General features: G+C 47.5%; 2 protein-coding genes across 3 annotated transcripts; both read right to left on the bottom strand.

Moving 5' to 3' along the window:
* Positions 1–365: 365 nt before the first annotated feature.
* On the bottom strand, positions 366–3,714 carry LOC111841967 (anti-apoptotic protein NR13-like). 2 transcript variants are annotated; one of them, XR_011984397.1, is made up of 5 exons: positions 3,468–3,714; positions 2,466–2,636; positions 1,766–2,175; positions 1,133–1,237; positions 366–522 (listed from the first exon to the last, which is right to left on the bottom strand). XR_011984397.1 is itself a non-coding variant. In XM_072703733.1 (4 exons), exons 1-4 carry the CDS (start codon positions 2,566–2,568, stop codon positions 457–459), a joined length of 684 nt encoding a protein of 227 aa, XP_072559834.1. In that variant the 5' UTR covers positions 2,569–2,738; the 3' UTR covers positions 366–456. The 2 variants fall into 2 exon arrangements, 1 of the variants encoding a protein (XP_072559834.1); XM_072703733.1 differs by lacking the exon at positions 3,468–3,714 and having other exon boundaries at positions 2,466–2,738.
* Positions 3,715–9,851: 6,137 nt separating this feature from the next.
* LOC140581330 (anti-apoptotic protein NR13-like) lies at positions 9,852–11,890 on the bottom strand. Its single transcript, XM_072703758.1, has 3 exons — positions 11,500–11,890; positions 10,800–11,209; positions 9,852–10,270 (listed from the first exon to the last, which is right to left on the bottom strand). The coding sequence occupies exons 1-3, from the start codon at positions 11,600–11,602 to the stop codon at positions 10,157–10,159; spliced, it is 627 nt and encodes a 208-aa protein (XP_072559859.1). The 5' UTR covers positions 11,603–11,890; the 3' UTR covers positions 9,852–10,156.
* Positions 11,891–19,685: the final 7,795 nt, after the last annotated feature.

The following is a 19,685-nucleotide window of genomic DNA, read 5'->3' as shown; positions in this document are numbered from 1 at the left end:
ATAAAGGTAGATATTGATTGCCAGCATTACAGACTTGGCATTGTCTTATGTTTGTACTTTAGCATACTTGCACTGTTAAACTATACACAGTTTATTTATTTTCTTTTTTAATTTGAGGTACTACATGTCCTAACATTCTGAATACTTGAAAAATCCAAAACTTGTTACATTTTAAGTGTGTTTTAAATGAAAGTTTTTTTTTATCATAACAAAGCTATGAATAATGTAGCTCAATTTGGCTGGGGGCAGTCCATTTTTCAGGATTTGTAATTTTCAAAAGTGTCAATAAAGAAAAAACATCTGAGAATCTAATGAATGAAATATTCTTTTATAGAAACATTCACAGAAATGAACCATCGAGTCAGTTTTAGACTTTTGGATAATACAAGTTTTATTCACATTAGCAATCTAGGACAAATAATGCACATTTCTGGTAGACTGTCCCATCTAGCAAACTCATGTTTCTGGCAGTTTCTTGAACGGGACCAAGCCTGGTAGGGATCTTTTTAGCAGATAATTGATCTATTAAAAACAATACAGAGGCAGTTAAGTCAAACATCTCTGTCACCTTGTCTTTAACCATTGTAAGTTGGCTCCTCGCTGCTCGAGCTTGCTGTGTTAGCAACTAGCTAGTAAACTATACACACAAATCACAAACTTCATAATATGATATGCAAATCCCAAACCAAATCTTTAATCTTTAACAAAATTCCCACACCCGTTTAACGTCAGACGTTATATTAGTAGAACGTCTCTCATTCGAGTATCTTTAAATCTGTTATTGCAAGTTACTTTTACTTAAAACTTAAAAAACACTTCTACTAGATGAAAATATACTACTTTCACAAAAAGGGGAGAAAATGTTTAACACAATTAATTTTATTATAACTATTAACATTAACAATTAACATTTTTTGAAGGTTTTATACTGTACAACTGTATGGGTAACAATGTCATAAAATGAAACAAATATACCAAACAGACTATAGGTCATATATAATTTATAAGAAAAGGGCCATGGGGGAAACAACAGTGAACCATATGTACATAAGCAAATTAACAAAAACTTGATCAAAAATCTTTCAGGAAAACATTTCTCTGAATAAAATGGAAAGGAAATACTGTAACGTACAAGAAGAAAGGCAATTGCCACATTTGCAGCTGTGAAGAGACCTCTCATCACAGGTGACACTGGATATTCTGGTCTGAATATGCGGACATAGTCCACGAACCCCCTCTACACAAGAGACAGAGAGAAGATTAATGTCAATTGCAACCCTGGAGACAAAGAGGAGGGGGGACACCCAAGCAGGTACGAGTAGAAGCAAACATATGTGTCAGTCTTTAAAAGATGTAGGTTGATTCTCAAGACTCAGTCCTACATTTTCCCTATTTATTGATCACCATGAAAGGAGAAACATATATATACCTTGGGCTGACAGGTTGAAATATCAAGACAGACAGATATCTTTGCTTGATAAATTAACCCTGAATTCCTTTAAAAAGTAGCATTTACAAAGATAACTAGAAATGGATCTCTGTTATCAATATAACTAATGAGATATTAGGCTTTGTTGACTGAAACACAACAAAAACGCTGAGCAAGATGCTGAGAACATGTTCTCCCAGATTCCATATTCTTGGACTGCTTTGGTGGTACAACCACTTACTTTCTAACACAGGCAAGACAACCAAGAAAAAAAAATATATAACAAGAAACTACATAAAAGGAGCAGTTTTTGATTACAAAATTACATGCACCTACCCAGCCTCCATTCTGGATCATCCATTCCTGTTTTTCTCTAAGAACATCAGTGATCATGTCCGCTAGCCGTCTACAGCAGGTGAAATCTTCATCTATGGTAGACATTTGAACTGCCAGCATTCCCGTGAAGGCGAAGAGAATCACAATCTGGGACCACCTCATATTTTCACGATCAACCATATCCAGCATCACATTCCTGAGTTCGGTCCAGGTGTGTATGGGAAAGTTGATCAAGAATGACTGCACAAGACGGCGCAGTGGGAGCCAGTACATATCCTCCACCTTCTTTGCTATGTATCGCATGGCTTTAGCGGACTCGCTGGGAGGTGTCCTCTCGATTCCAACACATAAGTCCATGTAATCATTTGCCACCATAAGAGTTTCGTCATGTAATGAGGTGGCCATATTCACTGAAAAGAGAGAACAAGAAACACTGCTATGCTTTGGACACTCAACGACTGGACAATTATCGACTGTCAGAAATACAATAAAACCATATTTTTGGTGAAAATAAGCAAACTTTCACGTTAAATTTCTTCATGGCGCCAAAGAGATGCAATTTTAAGAGGGACACATGAAGCATTTTTTTTAATCACTGGTATAAAAATATATAACAACAAGATAAATCACATTAATATACCGACTCCATGATACCATCCATGCTATTACATATACATAGAGACCATAACTATTTAAGTACCTTCCTCCTGCTCTGGCGTTTTCCTGAACCGCCGGTAGAGGTACGCTGTACCAGCGGCGGCAGCCGCCACTCCAGCGGCACACGCAAATTTCATGATTCCCATCTTCTTATCCAAGGCGAAATGAGCAGTGTCTCCCGTCCCGCAGTATAAATAAACATCTGCGTTCTAAACTACGTCAAAAAAAAACTCGCAATTTACGTCACACCGTCACGCCCACTGGAAGCAAAGATCGTCGTCTGACATGTTGGTGCATTTCGCGCATGCTCCGTGGGTATTAGTGATGGACGAATATTTTAGGACAGGGGTACCCAATCGTATCCGCAAAGGGTCGGTGTCCCTTTGCGGATAAGATTGGGTACCCCTGTTTTAGGACATTTCATCTAAAAGATTCGTTATGATTCATTCACCAACTCCTACAGTGGCAATTCTTGTTTACCTAAAATTGCTCTGAAGCAAAAAATTGCTAAAGAGCAAGCTAAATACCACAAATAAGCATGGTTGCCTACTTTTGTCAATTGGCTGGCGTGAGATTTTAAATTCGAGTTAAGTCTGCATGCGCATTTACAGTACAAGTAGGTAACGGTTTTTGTAAGGTTTGCAAACTCCCCACGTTTTGATGTAGCTAATTCTAGGTTTATAATGGAACGATATGTATTTGTAATTTGTATTGAAATCTGTAAGATTTCTTGCGTGAGTCTAAAAGTGTCAGTATCGCCAGATACATGAGAGTTTGCAACCCTGAATAAGTAATGTGAGAAGTATTTTTTTTACTGAATTATAGTCTGTCTCTTAACGTTGTACCTTATAGATTCTCATGTCTGTTAAAAACGGAAACCTAGCAGCTTATCATATAGTCAGCTAACGAGTCCAAACGCTAACAAACCTTGGTCAAAATCGTTTTAGAAGGTGACAATATTTTATCTCTAAAATCCAAATATGAAATATGAAACAAAATTTGAGTAACTAGCTGTATATTACAACTGCCTTGCGAAATATCTTACCAAATGTCCCGTCCAATTATAGAACTTTTTAGGCGTAAAAAAATAAAAGTCTAACTTGCCGAATACAGATAAGTTATCGATCGTCACAAGAGAAAAAGGTGTGGCTCGAGCCTCTCTCGCTCCCGCCTAAACAATACTACGTTAATCTTATTTGGCATTTTTTTGAATACAAGTTTTTTGTTTGGTTTAGATACTTTTCTACCTCAGAATTTTAAAAAGTTTTTAAGAGACCAAAAATAGAGGCAGATACTTGTTGCAGTCAGTTCCGTCCTGCTTTATTTTATGTTTGTCCTTTAACATATTTGTAATATTATAGTGTTTTGCACATTGTTACCTTTATTGGTTTTGTTGTTTTGAGCTATGTGTTTCTTTGAATACTTGAAAATCAATAACCTTTTAAAATTTTATGGGAATTTAAATTTGTATGTAAATAGTAAAATTTGTTGGAAAATAAATATTTGTTTACTAATATTGTTTATTTCAATGTATTCATTCTATTTGTCAGAATATGGTTATTTTTATTATATTGATTATTACATGGAACAGTGTTGTGAAACTGTAATATTGATAATTATCGATATAAATGAGGTCCGTGTACATCATTTACGTCATTTCCTTACCCTCAGACAACATTTACTGACAGGGGAGGTTTATTTACAGGTGAGTACTGCAGCTAGACCCTTTTGGGAAAAATCAAACCACCCAGCTTCTCGCAGGGAATGTGCTGGAAAAGAAATGGGAGGAATCATTGTCATATCCCACATGTGCTTTTGATTTAAAGCTGAACAATTAGCTATTTTCGTGCAAAATATTGTATATGGCTAATCTGCCTAAAACCTGATTAAGGTGTTTTCATATGTTTTTAATGACCCAATTAGCTAGTCATGTACAAAGTAATTGGGTTATATCTCTAGGTGTGTGGAGTTTAAGTCAAGGGAGGTGATGTTACATATATATAATTCCTTAGTAAGACCCCACCTAGAATATTGTGTGCAGGTTTGGTCACCATACCTTAAGAAGGACATTGCTGCCTTAGAAAAGGTGCAACGGAAGGCTACGAGAATGATTCCTGGCCTTAGACTAATGTCTTATGAGGAGAGGTTAGCTGAGCTGAATCTGTTTAGCCTTGAGCAAAGGAGACTAAGGGGGGACATGATCCAGGTCTATAAGATTCTAATGGGTCTGGATGCTGTTCAGCCAAATGGCTATTTCAATATTAGTTTAAATACTAGAACTCGCAGCTATAAGTGGAAATTAGTGGGAGAACATTTTAAAACAAATTTGAGGAATCACTTCTTTACACAGCGTGTAGTTAGAGTATGGAATAGTGCTAGTGTAGCGGAAGCTAAAACCCTGGGTTCCTTTAAATCAGAGCTAGATAAGATTTTAACAACTCTGAGCTATTATTTACAGTAAGTTCTCCCCAAATGAGATTGATGGGCCGAATGGCCCCCTCTCATTTGTAAATTTCTTATGTTCTTATGTTCTCTGGAATGGTGGAAAACCCACATAACTGCCTTTCCTAAAAGTGAGCCTCCTAGCTAAGCGGTATCTTTGTATTCCTGTCACTAGTTCACCTTCAGAAAGGGTTTTTAGTACAGGAGGCAACATTGTTACCTGCAAAAGAGCATCAACCAAGCCTGAGACCGTAAACCGGTCTTCTTAGCAAAAAACCTGTAGTGTGTCAAAGCAAATGTGTGCTTTCTTTTTTGTAACATAAAGAAGGTCCAAATGATTCTAGATACAGTTCTAATCATGATTTTTTAGAGATACAAAATAAAGGTAGATATTGATTGCCAGCATTACAGACTTGGCATTGTCTTATGTTTGTACTTTAGCATACTTGCACTGTTAAACTATACACAGTTTATTTATTTTCTTTTTTAATTTGAGGTACTACATGTCCTAACATTCTGAATACTTGAAAAATCCAAAACTTGTTACATTTTAAGTGTGTTTTAAATGAAAGTTTTTTTTATCATAACAAAGCTATGAAGAATGTAGCTCAATTTGGCTGGGGGCAGTCCATTTTTCAGGATTTGTAATTTTCAAAAGTGTCAATAAAGAAAAAACATCTGAGAATCTAATGAATGAAATATTCTTTTATAGAAACATTCACAGAAATGAACCATCGAGTCAGTTTTAGACTTTTGGATAATACAAGTTTTATTCACATTAGCAATCTAGGACAAATAATGCACATTTCTGGTAGACTGTCCCATCTAGCAAACTCATGTTTCTGGCAGTTTCTTGAACGGGACCAAGCCTGGTAGGGATCTTTTTAGCAGATAATTGATCTATTAAAAACAATACAGAGGCAGTTAAGTCAAACATCTCTGTCACCTTGTCTTTAACCATTGTAAGTTGGCTCCTCGCTGCTCGAGCTTGCTGTGTTAGCAACTAGCTAGTAAACTATACACACAAATCACAAACTTCATAATATGATATGCAAATCCCAAACCAAATCTTTAATCTTTAACAAAATTCCCACACCCGTTTAACGTCAGACGTTATATTAGTAGAACGTCTCTCATTCGAGTATCTTTAAATCTGTTATTGCAAGTTACTGTCACACCCTGCTCCGTCCGCTCCTGATGTGTGCCACGCCCCCTCATTATCCACGTGTGCTTTCCCGATCGTGCCCAGCTGTTCCTTGTTATTGTGGCTTGTCTGCTGTATTTAGTCCGCGTCTGAGTCTGTTACCCCAGATCCGTCATTGATGTTTGTTGGTGTCTCTACCCCGTTGTCCGGAATAAACCCCGTTTGCCTGCACTCTTGGCTTGCTTCGCCTGCTTCCCGGTTCGCTCGCTCACCTACCACAACAGAATGACGGATCTCAACAACGCACCTCCGCAGGTCGATGATCAACGCGTCGATCTGCTTCGCGAGGTGCTCTACTGGCTCCACCAGCCGGAGGTCCGGGAGGACTCCGGACTACGGGACTTAGCCAGCAAAAGCGGGACCCTCCTTCAGGAGGTAACCCCGCTCACGGCAGCGCCTGTCATGGCGGAGGTTCGCGAGAACCTCCGACAGCTCGTCGACAGGGTTACGGAGAAGCGGCTTCAGCCGCTCGCCCTCTCCGAGGTGACCCCGCCGCCATCGTCATGCCCCAGCCGCAAGAAGAAGAAAAAGCGGAAGGGGAAAGGGGAAGCAGCCGCCCCGACGCTGCTCTTGGGGGCCTGCTCCTTACTCCCCGCCGGGGATGACATCGCCGCTGCACCGCCTGCAGCAACAGCGGCTGCTGACGCCGCACTGCCTGCGGCTGCGCTGCCTGCTGCAGCTGCCGCCTCTCTGCCCGCGGCTGCGCTGCCTGCTGCAGCTGCCGCCTCTCTGCCCGCGGCTGCGCTGCCTGCTGCAGCTGCCGCCTCTCTGCCCGCGGCTGCGCTGCCTGCTGCAGCTGCCGCCTCTCTGCCCGCGGCTGCGCTGCCTGCAGCTGCCGCCTCTCTGCCCGCGGCACCGCAACAGCCTGATGCCTGTCTCGCTGCTGCTATCCTGCCATCGCAGGCGACTTCCCCCTTCCAGGGAACACGGCTAGCCCTTAAAGGGGCCAGGGCCGTCTGGGATTCGATTCCCCGGATCCCCAAGGCCCTTGAAGGGGCAGCGCCATCACGCCCGGCACCGATCCTGGCGCCTATCTTGGACCTGCCTTCCCCGGACGTGCCTGCTGCAGCTTCTGCCGCTCTGCCAGCGGCTACGCCTGCCCCGCCCGTCCTGCCCTGCTCGCCTGACCTGCCCGTCCTGCCCTGCTCACCAGCAGCCACGCCCGCAGTTCCCCCTGCTGATGCTGCCGTGCTGCTTACGGTGGCCCCTGCGGACCGCTCACCGGCCCTGCCCGTCTCACCGGTCCAGCCCAGCTCGCCTGTCGGCACTGCAGCCACGCCTGCAACTGCCGTCACCGCTCTGCCTGCAGCACCGCCTGCAGCTGGCTGCTTGCCCGAGGTGCCCACGGCGGCGCCCCCTGCTGGCCGCGTGATGGCGGCGCCCCCTGCTGGCCGCGTGATGGCGGCGCCCGCGACGGCGCCCCCTGCTGGCCGCGTGACGGAGGTGCCCATCCTGCCGGCACCTGAACTGCCTGTCTCGCCCGTCCTGCCGGCACCTGAACTGCCTGTCTCGCCTGTCCTGCCTGACCTGCCTGCAGTCCCTGCAGCCGCACCGCCTGAGGAGGACGCTGCTTGGCTCGCGGCGCCCCCTGCTGGCCGCACGCCGGTGGAGGAGGAGGCCGCTCTGTCCGCCGAGGCGCCCCCTGCTGACCGTACGCCCGAGGCGCCTACCCAGGCGGCCCCTGCTGACCACGTGACGGCGGCGCCCGCCGAGGCGCCGCCTGCTGGTCGCACGCCTGCAGCGGTCTCCGCTTTGCCCGAGGTGCTCCCTGCTGGCCACACGCCCAAGCCCGTCTCGCCTGACCTGCCCGTCCAGTCCGGCCAGCCCTGCTCGCCGGTCCTGCCCGTCTCGCCTGTCCTGTCCGGCCAGCCCTGCTCGCCGGTCCTGCCCGTCTCGCCTGTCCTGTCCGGCCAGCCCTGCTCGCCGGTCCTGCCCGTCTCGCCTGTCCTGTCCGGCCAGCCCTGCTCGCCGGTCCTGCCCGTCTCGCCTGTCCTGTCCGGCCAGCCCTGCTCGCCGGTCCTGCCCGTCTCGCCGGTCCTGTCCGGCCAGCCCTGCTCGCCGGTCCTGCCCGTCTCGTCGGTCCTGTCCGGCCAGCCCTGCTCGCCGGTCCTGCCCGTCTCGCCTGTCCTGCCGGCTCTCGACCTGCCTGTCTCGTCCGTCCTGCCGGCTCCTGAACTGCCTGTCCTGCCGGCTCTTGACCTGCCTGTCTCGCCCGTCTCGCCTGATCTGCCCGTCTCGCCTGTCCTGTCCGGCCAGCCCTGCTCGCAGGTCCTGCCCGTCTCCCCTGTCCTGTCCGGCCAGCCCTGCTCGCCGGAACTGCCCGGCTCGCCTGTCCGGTCGGCCCAGCCCTGCTCGCCTGTCCGGTCGGCCCAGCCCGGCTCGCCTGTCCGGTCGGCCCAGCCCGGCTCGCCTGTCCGGTCGGCCCAGCCCTGCTCGCCTGTCCGGTCGGCCCAGCCCTGCTCGCCTGTCCGGTCGGCCCAGCCCTGCTCGCCTGTCCAGGCCGCCGCTCTGCCCGCGGCCCCGCCTGAGGCTAGCTCTCCAGTCCTGTCCGCGGCTCTGGCTGCCCCGCCTGCGGCCACGCCCGCGGCCACGCCTGCGGCGCCGACTGCCCCGCCTGTTGCCTCCTTAGAGGCCCTGACTCCCACGCCCTTGCCTCAGCGAGGCCGACACCCCCCAGGACCCCGCCTGTCCGTTTCCCGTGGGGGACGGGGACACAGGCGTCGGGCCCAGGTCCCGCCCGCCCTGCCCCCTGGCTCGCCCGTGCGCCCCCTGGCCGTGGCTCGGTGGCTGCCTGCGGGTCCTACGGCTCCGGCTCGGCTGTCGCCTCCGGGTCCCCCTCCGGTGCCTCGTCGCCCGCCTCCGGGCCCCCCCGCTTCGGCTGGGCGTCGGACGGCGCCTTCCCTGGCTCCGGCTGTGCCTCCGCCTGCTGCGGCTTCCCCCTTTTGCCTGCCTGCGCCGGGGTTCCCTCCTGCTCCCTCCTCGTTTCCTTTGTCGGTCCCTCCGTCTGTCTCCTTGTCCCCTGTGTGGTCCCCTCCTGCTCCGGCCTCCCTTCCGCCTGCGGCCCCTGCGGCTGCCTTCCCTCGCCCGCCTGGGTTCCCTTGGGCTCCCCTGCTTCCTCCTCCCTTTCCTTCCGTCCCGCCTGTTTCTGCTCCTCGTCCCTCTGTGTCTCCTCCGTTCCCTTCTGGTCCCTTTGTCCCGCCTGTCTTTGCTCCTCGTCCCTCGGTGTCTCCTGTGTTCACCCCTCGCCCTGTTGTTCCTCCGTTTTCTGTCCCCTCTGGGTCTCCTTTCTCTGTCTGCCTGTCCGCGTTTCCTGTTCTTTGTCGGGTCCTGTCTTTCGTTTCGTCCTTGTTTTTGTTCTGTGTTTCGGTCTTGTTCCCTGTTCTTCGTTGATGGTTTTTGGTTTTGTCTTTCAGGTCCTGTTCCCCGGTCTCGTCTCGTCCGTCGCCTCCTCTCTGGCGCGCCCGGAGTGCGCGCCTTTGGGGGGGGGTTATGTCACACCCTGCTCCGTCCGCTCCTGATGTGTGCCACGCCCCCTCATTATCCACGTGTGCTTTCCCGATCGTGCCCAGCTGTTCCTTGTTATTGTGGCTTGTCTGCTGTATTTAGTCCGCGTCTGAGTCTGTTACCCCAGATCCGTCATTGATGTTTGTTGGTGTCTCTACCCCGTTGTCCGGAATAAACCCCGTTTGCCTGCACTCTTGGCTTGCTTCGCCTGCTTCCCGGTTCGCTCGCTCACCTACCACAACAGTTACTTTTACTTAAAACTTAAAAAACACTTCTACTAGATGAAAATATACTACTTTCACAAAAAGGGGAGAAAATGTTTAACACAATTAATTTTATTATAACTATTAACATTAACAATTAACATTTTTTGAAGGTTTTATACTGTACAACTGTATGGGTAACAATGTCATAAAATGAAACAAATATACCAAACAGACTATAGGTCATATATAATTTATAAGAAAAGGGCCATGGGGGAAACAACAGTGAACCATACTGTATGTACATAAGCAAATTAACAAAAACTTGATCAAAAATCTTTCAGGAAAACATTTCTCTGAATAAAATGGAAAGGAAATACTCTAACGTACAAGAAGAAAGGCAATTGCCACATTTGCAGCTTTGAAGAGAGCTCTCATCACAGGTGACACTGGATATTCTGGTCTGAATATGTGGACATAGTCCACGAACCCCTTCTACACAAGAGACAGAGAGAAGATAAATGTCAGTTGCAACCCTGGAGACAAAGAGGAGGGGGGACACCCAAGCAGGTACAAGTAGAAGCAAACATATGTGTCAGTCTTTAAAAGATGTAGGTTGATTCTCAAGACTCAGTCCTACATTTTCCCTATTTATTGATCACCATGAAAGGAGAAACATATATATACCTTGGGCTGACAGGTTGAAATATCAAGACAGACAGATATCTTTGCTTGATAAATTAACCCTGAATTCCTTTAAAAAGTAGCATTTACCAAGATAACTAGAAATGGATCTCTGTTATCAATATAACTAATGAGATATTAGGCTTTGTTCACTGAAACACAACAAAAACGCTGAGCAAGATGCTGAGAACATGTTCTCCCAGATTCCATATTCTTGGACTGCTTTGGTGGTACAACCACTTACTTTCTAACACAGGCAAGACAACCAAGAAAAAAAAAATATATAACAAGAAACTACATAAAAGGAGCAGTTTTTGATTACAAAATTACATGCACCTACCCAGCCTCCATTCTGGATCATCCATTCCTGTTTTTCTCTAAGAACATCAGTGATCATGTCTGCTAGCCGTCTACAGCAGGTGAAATCTTCATCTATGGTAGACATTTGAACTGCCAGCATTCCCGTGAAGGCGAAGAGAATCACAATCTGGGACCACCTCATATTTTCACGATCAACCATATCCAGCATCACATTCCTGAGTTCGGTCCAGGTGTGTATGGGAAAGTTGATCAAAAATGACTGCACAAGACGGCGCAGTGGGAGCCAGTACATATCCTCCACCTTCTTTGCTATGTATCGCATGGCTTTAGCGGACTCGCTGGGAGGTGTCCTCTCGATTCCAACACATAAGTCCATGTAATCATTTGCCACCATAAGAGTTTCGTCATGTAATGAGGTGGCCATATTCACTGAAAAGAGAGAACAAGAAACACTGCTATGCTTTGGACACTCAACGACTGGACAATTATCGACTGTCAGAAATACAATAAAACCATATTTTTGGTGAAAATAAGCAAACTTTCACGTAAAATTTCTTCATGGCGCCAAAGAGATGCAATTTTAAGAGGGACACATGAAGCATTTTTTTTAATCACTGGTATAAAAATATATAACAACAAGATAAATCACATTAATATACCAACTCCATGACACCATCCATGCTATTACATATACATAGAGACCATAACTATTTAAGTACCTTCCTCCTGCTCTGGCGTTTTCCTGAACCGCCGGTAGAGGTACGCTGTACCGGCGGCGGCAGCCACCACTCCAGCGGCACACGCAAATTTCAAGATTCCCATCTTCTTATCCGAGGCGAAATGAGCAGTGTCTCCCGTCCCGCAGTATAAATAAGCATCTGCGTTCTAAACTACGTCAAAAAAAACTCGCAATTTACGTCACACCGTCACGCCCACTGGAAGCAAAGATCGTCGTCTGACATGTTGGTGCATTTCGCGCATGCTCCGTGGGTATTAGTGATGGGCGAATATTTTAGGACAGGGGTACCCAATCTTATCCGCAAAGGGCCGGTGTGTATGCAGGTTTTTGGGATAACCTGTAGGTCAGCTGTTCAAACCCAGGTGTGAAGACTCTTTCAGCCAATCAGTCCTCTAATTAGTAATCTAATTAGGGAGTTGCAGCGAAAACCCGCATACACACCGGCCCTTTGCGGATAAGATTGGGTACCCCTGTTTTAGGACATTTCATCTAAAAGATTCGTTATGATTCATTCACCAACTCCTACAGTGGCAATTCTTGTTTACCTAAAATTGCTCTGAAGCAAAAAATTGCTAAAGAGCAAGCTAAATACCACAAATAAGCATGGTTGCCTACTTTTGTCAATTGGCTGGCGTGAGATTTTAAATTCGAGTTAAGTCTGCATGCGCATTTACAAGTAGGTAACGGTTTTTGTAAGGTTTGCAAACTCCCCACGTTTTGATGTAGCTAATTCTAGGTTTATAATGGAACGATATGTATTTGTAATTTGTATTGAAATCTGTAAGATTTCTTGCGTGAGTCTAAAAGTGTCAGTATCGCCAGATACATGAGAGTTTGCAACCCTGAATAAGTAATGTGAGAAGTATTTTTTTTACTGAATTATAGTCTGTCTCTTAACGTTGTACCTTATAGATTCTCATGTCTGTTAAAAACGGAAACCTAGCAGCTTATTGTCACGCCCACAGAGGCGGGACCGGACAGGTGCAGTGCACCAACAGGGGATTGACACCGGTTTAAAAGTAGAACCGGCATCATCCCTCGGTGCGAAGTATTGAGCCAATGACTTTGAGCCTTACTGAGCGATTTACCTGTCTCTCGTCTGCCCTGTTCTCCCTGCCTTACCTGTCGCCCTGGTGTGTTGTCCTTGCCTCCGTACCTTCCTTCTCCAGACCCGTTCCCGTCCGTGACTTACCTGCCCCATCAAGCCCGTCATCTCCCGCCTCGTGTGCCCTGTTCCTGTCTCTCGCTGTCGGACGGATCCCCTTGATTACGAACCCGGACTACGCACCTCGACGACGATTACCGCACGCCTCCACCTCTCCTCTGCCCCGCTTCCCAGAGCGAGACTTCCAGCTCGAACCGTATAAACGGTTCCCGCTCGCAATAAACCTACTTAATCCCTGCACATCTGGATTCCCGGTCTCCTCATTCCGTGACACTTATCATATAGTCAGCTAACGAGTCCAAACGCTAACAAACCTTGGTCAAAATCGTTTTAGAAGGTGACAATATTTTATCTCTAAAATCCAAATATGAAACAAAATTTGAGTAACTAGCTATATATTACAACTGCCTTGCGAAATATCTTACCAAATGTCCCGTCCAATTATAGAACTTTTTAGGCGTAAAAAAAGAAAAGTCTAACTTGCCGAATACAGATAAGTTATCGATCGTCACAAGAGAAAAAGGTGTGGCTCGAGCCTCTCTCGCTCCCGCCTAAACAATACTACGTTAATCTTATTTGGCATTTTTTTGAATACAAGTTTTTTGTTTGGTTTAGATACTTTTCTACCTCAGAATTTTAAAAAGTTTTTAAGAGACCAAAAATAGAGGCAGATACTTGTTGCAGTCAGTTCCGTCCTGCTTTATTTTATGTTTGTCCTTTAACATATTTGTAATATTATAGTGTTTTGCACATTGTTACCTTTATTGGTTTTGTTGTTTTGAGCTATGTGTTTCTTTGAATACTTGAAAATCAATAACCTTTTAAAATTTTATGGGAATTTAAATTTGTATGTAAATAGTAAAATTTGTTGGAAAATAAATATTTGTTTACTAATATTGTTTATTTCAATGTATTCATTCTATTTGTCAGAATATGGTTATTTTTATTATATTGATTATTACATGGAACAGTGTTGTGAAACTGTAATATTGATAATTATCGATATAAATGAGGTCCGTGTACATCATTTACGTCATTTCCTTACCCTCAGACAACATTTACTGACAGGGGAGGTTTATTTACAGGTGAGTACTGCAGCTAGACCCTTTTGGGAAAAATCAATCCACCCAGCTTCTCGCAGGGAATGTGCTGGAAAAGAAATGGGAGGAATCATTGTCATATCCCACATGTGCTTTTGATTTAAAGCTGAACAATTAGCTATTTTCGTGCAAAATATTGTATATGGCTAATCTGCCTAAAACCTGATTAAGGTGTTTTCATATGTTTTTAATGACGCAATTAGCTAGTCATGTAAAAAGTAATTGGGTTATTAAAACGCATTTAAACCATTTTTACCTGGTTATCATGTGTAAATGTAGTCAACGTAGCTAAACGTGGATCTCAATTTGTGACAATTGGGGGGTTCCCGCTCGCAATAAACCTACTTAATCCCTGCACATCTGGATTCCCGGTCTCCTCATTCCGTGACAGAATACTTCGCCCTGGAATGGATCCAGCAGGGACCCTAGAACGTCGTGTGGCTGCCATGGAGCAAGTCCTGGCCGCCCGCGCTGCCCAGGTACCACTACCCGATTCACCTCCACGTCCTCCCGCTTCCGTGCCGATTGCGCTTCCAGAGCGCTACGATGGGAACCCGGAGCAGTGTAAGGGGTTCCTAATGCAATGCGGCTTCTACGTCGAGGAACACCCAGAGATGTTCCGCTCTCCGGATGCTGAGGTTCGGTTTACGATGTCCCTACTGACCGGACGGGCTCGTGAGTGGGCCACGGCCCTTTGGAGTGACGACAGTCCTCTTTTGCGGTCCGGTAGGGAGTTTCATCAGGCTTTGATGGAGATTTTTGACCATCCTGCCGTTGGAAGAAGACCAGCGGTTCGGCTTTTGGACTGCCGCCAAGGCAATCGCACGGCGGCTGAATTTTCCTTTGAATTCAGGACCATCACCGCAAACCTGAGGTGGCCAGACGACTGTCTACAAGCCATCTTTCTCCGAGCACTGATTCCAGACTTACAGGACGAGCTCGCACATAAGGGAGAGGCCCCTTCCTTCGACGATCTGGTTCGGCAGGCCATACGCTTAGATAACACCATGAGGGATCGCCGTCGCCGACGTCCTCCCACGGAGGGTCACAGAGGAACAGCCCTCCCTGCCATCGAAGCTGCGGAACCTATGCAGGTGGACCGGACGCCCCTGACACCCACGGAACGAAGACGACGGCTCCAAGGGGGATTATGTCTCTATTGCGGAGGAGCCGGTCACTCCATCGCCTCTTGTGCCTCTCGTCCTGCCCCCGGCACGGTTCAACTCCCGGTAGGTATATCCTCCTTTTATACGAATTCGCTTTCCCAGTTCACTGTGCCCATATGTGTAGAACGGGGAGGTCACAGATATGAGGGGAGGGCGCTCATTGACAGCGGGTCCGCCGGCAACTTTATTAATGCTAACCTAGCTGAACGGATGAATCTGACCCTGCAGAGACTGGCTCATCCGATTTCCGTTCGAGGGGTGACCGGGGACTGTATGCCGGAGGGTACTATAATCTATCGGACCCAACCCTTCCGGCTAAGTGTGGGGGTTTTGCACACTGAATCATTGGAGGTTTATGTACTGCCTAAGTCCAAAGATGACGTCATACTCGGGCTGCCCTGGTTACGGAAACATAATCCTCGTTTGGAGTGGAGAACAGAAGAGATTGTAGCCTGGTCGGACCAGTGTCTCCGGGACTGTATGTCCCTTCCATGTCAAGCAACTGGCATAGAAAGTCCCGAACCAGAAAACCTTGACGTTGTTCCAGCAGAGTACCTGGATTTCAAAGACGTCTTCAGTAAGGAGAAGGCATCCGGACTCCCTCCTCACCGAGAGTGCGATTGTGCCATCGACCTGTTAGAGGGGGCTAAAATGCCGCGGGGTAGACTGTACCCTGTCTCATTAACCGAGGAAGAGTCCCTGGAGACATACATCCAGGAGGGATTACAGCAGGGAATTATCCAACCCTCCACCTCACCTGTAACAGCTGGATTCTTCTTCATTAAGAAGAAAGACGGGGGTCTACGACCTGTGGTGGATTATCGTGCCCTTAATGCGATCACGGTTAAGAGACGTGATCCTCTCCCTCTAATCCCTTCCTCCCTTGAACAACTGCGAGAGGCGGTTGTATTCACTAAGCTCGATCTCCGGAGCGCCTATAACCTGGTACGGATTCGAGCAGGGGACGAGTGGAAAACCTCTTTTGTCACCAGTAGGGGGCAATACGAATATTTAGTGATGCCGTACGGGTTGGCTAATAGTCCGTCAATCTTCCAATCTTTCATGAACCGAGTCTTCCATGACATGTTGCACAAATTCGTCATAGTGTACATTGACGATATTCTGATTTATTCCCCTTCTGAGCAGGCTCATGTCCAACACGTACGACAGGTCTTACACCGACTTCGAGATCACAAGCTCTATGTCAAGGGCGAGAAGTGCGAGTTCCATCGGAATCAAGTAAGGTTTCTGGGGTATGTCATTCAGCCCGGAGCTGTAGCCATGGACGTGCAGAAGACCTTAGCGATCCGAGACTGGCCGGTACCCCGGACTCTCAAGGATCTGCAACGGTTTCTGGGATTCGCTAATTTCTATAGACGATTCATACGTGACTATAGCAAGAAAGCCGCGCCTCTCACGTCCCTGACCCGCGGTAAGCCTATTCGACTGCATTGGACAGCCGAAGCTGACCAGGCTTTCCTTCGACTAAAACAAGCCTTCAGTTCAGCTCCTGTTCTCAAGCAGCCCAACCCGGAACTACCGTTTGAAGTGGAGGTAGATGCGTCAGAGGCAGGGGTAGGAGCCGTTCTGATTCAACGTGATCCAGAGACGGGACGTAGACATCCCTGCGCCTACTTCTCCAGAAAGCTGACAGCCACGGAACGGAATTATGAGGTGGGTGACAGAGAACTACTGGCTATGAAACTAGCGTTGGAAGAGTGGAGACATTGGTTAGAGGGAGCTCGTCATCCATTCGTCGTTCTGACAGACCATCGTAATTTAGAATACCTCCAGTCTGCCAAACGCCTCTCTTCGCGTCAAGCTCGCTGGTCTCAGTGGTTCTCACGGTTCACCTTTCGAGTCAGCTACCTACCAGGGAAGAAGAACGGAAAAGCAGACGCCTTATCAAGACAATTCGATCCCCCCGAGTGCGAGGATCGCACGTGTCCCATCCTAGATCCATCTTGCTTTTCCTCTTCCATTACCTGGGATTTGGAGGAAACCATCCGATTGGATAACGAACAACGCCCAGTCCCCTCTCGGTGTCCCCCGGGGCTTCTATATGTATCTCGTTCTCACCGTCCGGAATTGATGAGGTGGGTCCACTCCGAATATGGGACTGGACATCCTGGTGTGTCGGCCACCCAACTCCGTGTGGCTCGTCGGTACTGGTGGCCGGGGTGGCGTCAGCAAGTACAAGCCTTCGTGGACAGCTGCCCGGACTGTGCCCGATGCAAGTCTTCCTCGTCTCGTCCTTCTGGACTTCTCCAATCTTTGCCCGTTCCTTCCAGACCCTGGTCGCACGTGGTGATGGACTTCATCACAGATCTCCCTCGCTCCTCTGGTAAGACTGTGATCCTCACTATTGTTGATCGCTTCTCTAAAATGTGTCGGCTGGTCGCACTGCCGAAGCTGCCTACGGCAGTAGAACTCGCTGATGTCCTGTTACATGAGCTTTTCCGCGTGACGGGCATCCCGGAGGACATTGTATCCGATCGAGGACCGCAGTTCGCGTCCCGGGTGTTCAAGGAATTTTGTGTCAAGTTACGTATCTCTCTCAGTCTTACCTCAGCGTATCGTCCCCAGTCCAATGGTCTTGCAGAACGGACGAATCAAGAGGTCTCCAAGGCTCTTAGACTTCTATGTCGTAACGATCCTGACAGCTGGTCGTCGCATCTAATGTGGGTAGAATACACTATGAATTCTCGGGTGAGTCCAACCACTAAACTCACTCCCTTCCAGTGTGTGTTAGGGTTTCAGCCTCCTCTGTTCCCCTGGGATGCCCCTGCGGGACTCGTACCTCACGTGGACGCTTGGTACCAAGAATGCAAACAGGCGTGGAGGAGCATCCAGACTGCGTTGCGCACTCAAGCCGCCCGCAACAAGGTTCAGGCTGATAAACATCGTCGGCCGGGGTTCCCCTATCGCACAGGACAGAGGGTTTGGTTGTCCACCAAGAACCTACGTATCCCAGGATGTCGCAAGTTCGCGGAACGATACATCGGACCTTTCAAGATCCTACGAAGGCTGGGACCTGTAACGGTGAGACTCCAGCTTCCCCGTGTTTATCGGATCTGTCCGACCTTTCACGTCTCTCTTTTGAAACCGGTCAAACACAGTCATCTGCGCCCAGACACGGAGACCCCCGACACGCCGCCTCCTCCCATCGAGGAGGTGGGTTCCCCCTCCCAGGTCCGCTCCATCCTGGACTCCCGCAGACGTCGCGGCACGCTCCAATACCTGGTGGACTGGACGGGGTCCGACCCGGCTGACCGCTGTTGGGTCCCTGCTTCCTCCTTGTCTGAGACGGCTCTGCGGAACGCTTTCCACCTGGCACATCCTGGGAAGCCGGCTCCCCGTCCGCGGGGTCGCCCTCGTAAGCGCCGTCGGCCTCCGGGTGGCGGCCGTCAGGAGGGGGGTCCTGTCACGCCCACAGAGGCGGGACCGGACAGGTGCAGTGCACCAACAGGGGATTGACACCGGTTTAAAAGTAGAACCGGCATCATCCCTCGGTGCGAAGTATTGAGCCAATGACTTTGAGCCTTACTGAGCGATTTACCTGTCTCTCGTCTGCCCTGTTCTCCCTGCCTTACCTGTCGCCCTGGTGTGTTGTCCTTGCCTCCGTACCTTCCTTCTCCAGACCCGTTCCCGTCCGTGACTTACCTGCCCCATCAAGCCCGTCATCTCCCGCCTCGTGTGCCCTGTTCCTGTCTCTCGCTGTCGGACGGATCCCCTTGATTACGAACCCGGACTACGCACCTCGACGACGATTACCGCACGCCTCCACCTCTCCTCTGCCCCGCTTCCCAGAGCGAGACTTCCAGCTCGAACCGTATAAACGGTTCCCGCTCGCAATAAACCTACTTAATCCCTGCACATCTGGATTCCCGGTCTCCTCATTCCGTGACACTTATCATATAGTCAGCTAACGAGTCCAAACGCTAACAAACCTTGGTCAAAATCGTTTTAGAAGGTGACAATATTTTATCTCTAAAATCCAAATATGAAATATGAAACAAAATTTGAGTAACTAGCTGTATATTACAACTGCCTTGCGAAATATCTTACCAAATGTCCCGTCCAATTATAGAACTTTTTAGGCGTAAAAAAATAAAAGTCTAACTTGCCGAATACAGATAAGTTATCGATCGTCACAAGAGAAAAAGGTGTGGCTCGAGCCTCTCTCGCTCCCGCCTAAACAATACTACGTTAATCTTATTTGGCATTTTTTTGAATACAAGTTTTTTGTTTGGTTTAGATACTTTTCTACCTCAGAATTTTAAAAAGTTTTTAAGAGACCAAAAATAGAGGCAGATACTTGTTGCAGTCAGTTCCGTCCTGCTTTATTTTATGTTTGTCCTTTAACATATTTGTAATATTATAGTGTTTTGCACATTGTTACCTTTATTGGTTTTGTTGTTTTGAGCTATGTGTTTCTTTGAATACTTGAAAATCAATAACCTTTTAAAATTTTATGGGAATTTAAATTTGTATGTAAATAGTAAAATTTGTTGGAAAATAAATATTTGTTTACTAATATTGTTTATTTCAATGTATTCATTCTATTTGTCAGAATATGGTTATTTTTATTATATTGATTATTACATGGAACAGTGTTGTGAAACTGTAATATTGATAATTATCGATATAAATGAGGTCCGTGTACATCATTTACGTCATTTCCTTACCCTCAGACAACATTTACTGACAGGGGAGGTTTATTTACAGGTGAGTA

This window comes from Paramormyrops kingsleyae, chromosome 20 (assembly GCF_048594095.1).
Source record: "Paramormyrops kingsleyae isolate MSU_618 chromosome 20, PKINGS_0.4, whole genome shotgun sequence".
Lineage (NCBI taxonomy): Eukaryota > Metazoa > Chordata > Actinopteri > Osteoglossiformes > Mormyridae > Paramormyrops > Paramormyrops kingsleyae.
Note: the sequence above shows the minus strand (reverse complement) of the source record. Positions and strands in the feature narration are given on the sequence as shown.

Bases quoted from the DNA above. Each gene is read 5' to 3' on its own strand.
- LOC140581330 (XM_072703758.1), bottom strand. From the start codon at position 11,602: ATGGGAATCTTGAAATTTGCGTGTGCCGCTGGAGTGGTGGCTGCCGCC. The intron at 11,210-11,499 runs GTACTTAAATAG...CTCTCTTTTCAG, and splicing joins AACGCCAGAGCAGGAGGAAG to TGAATATGGCCACCTCATTA. The intron at 10,271-10,799 runs GTAGGTGCATGT...TCTCTTGTGTAG, and splicing joins TGATCCAGAATGGAGGCTGG to AAGGGGTTCGTGGACTATGT.
- LOC111841967 (XM_072703733.1), bottom strand. From the start codon at position 2,568: ATGGGAATCATGAAATTTGCGTGTGCCGCTGGAGTGGCGGCTGCCGCC. The intron at 2,176-2,465 runs GTACTTAAATAG...CTCTCTTTTCAG, and splicing joins AACGCCAGAGCAGGAGGAAG to TGAATATGGCCACCTCATTA. The intron at 1,238-1,765 runs GTAGGTGCATGT...TCTCTTGTGTAG, and splicing joins TGATCCAGAATGGAGGCTGG to AGGGGGTTCGTGGACTATGT.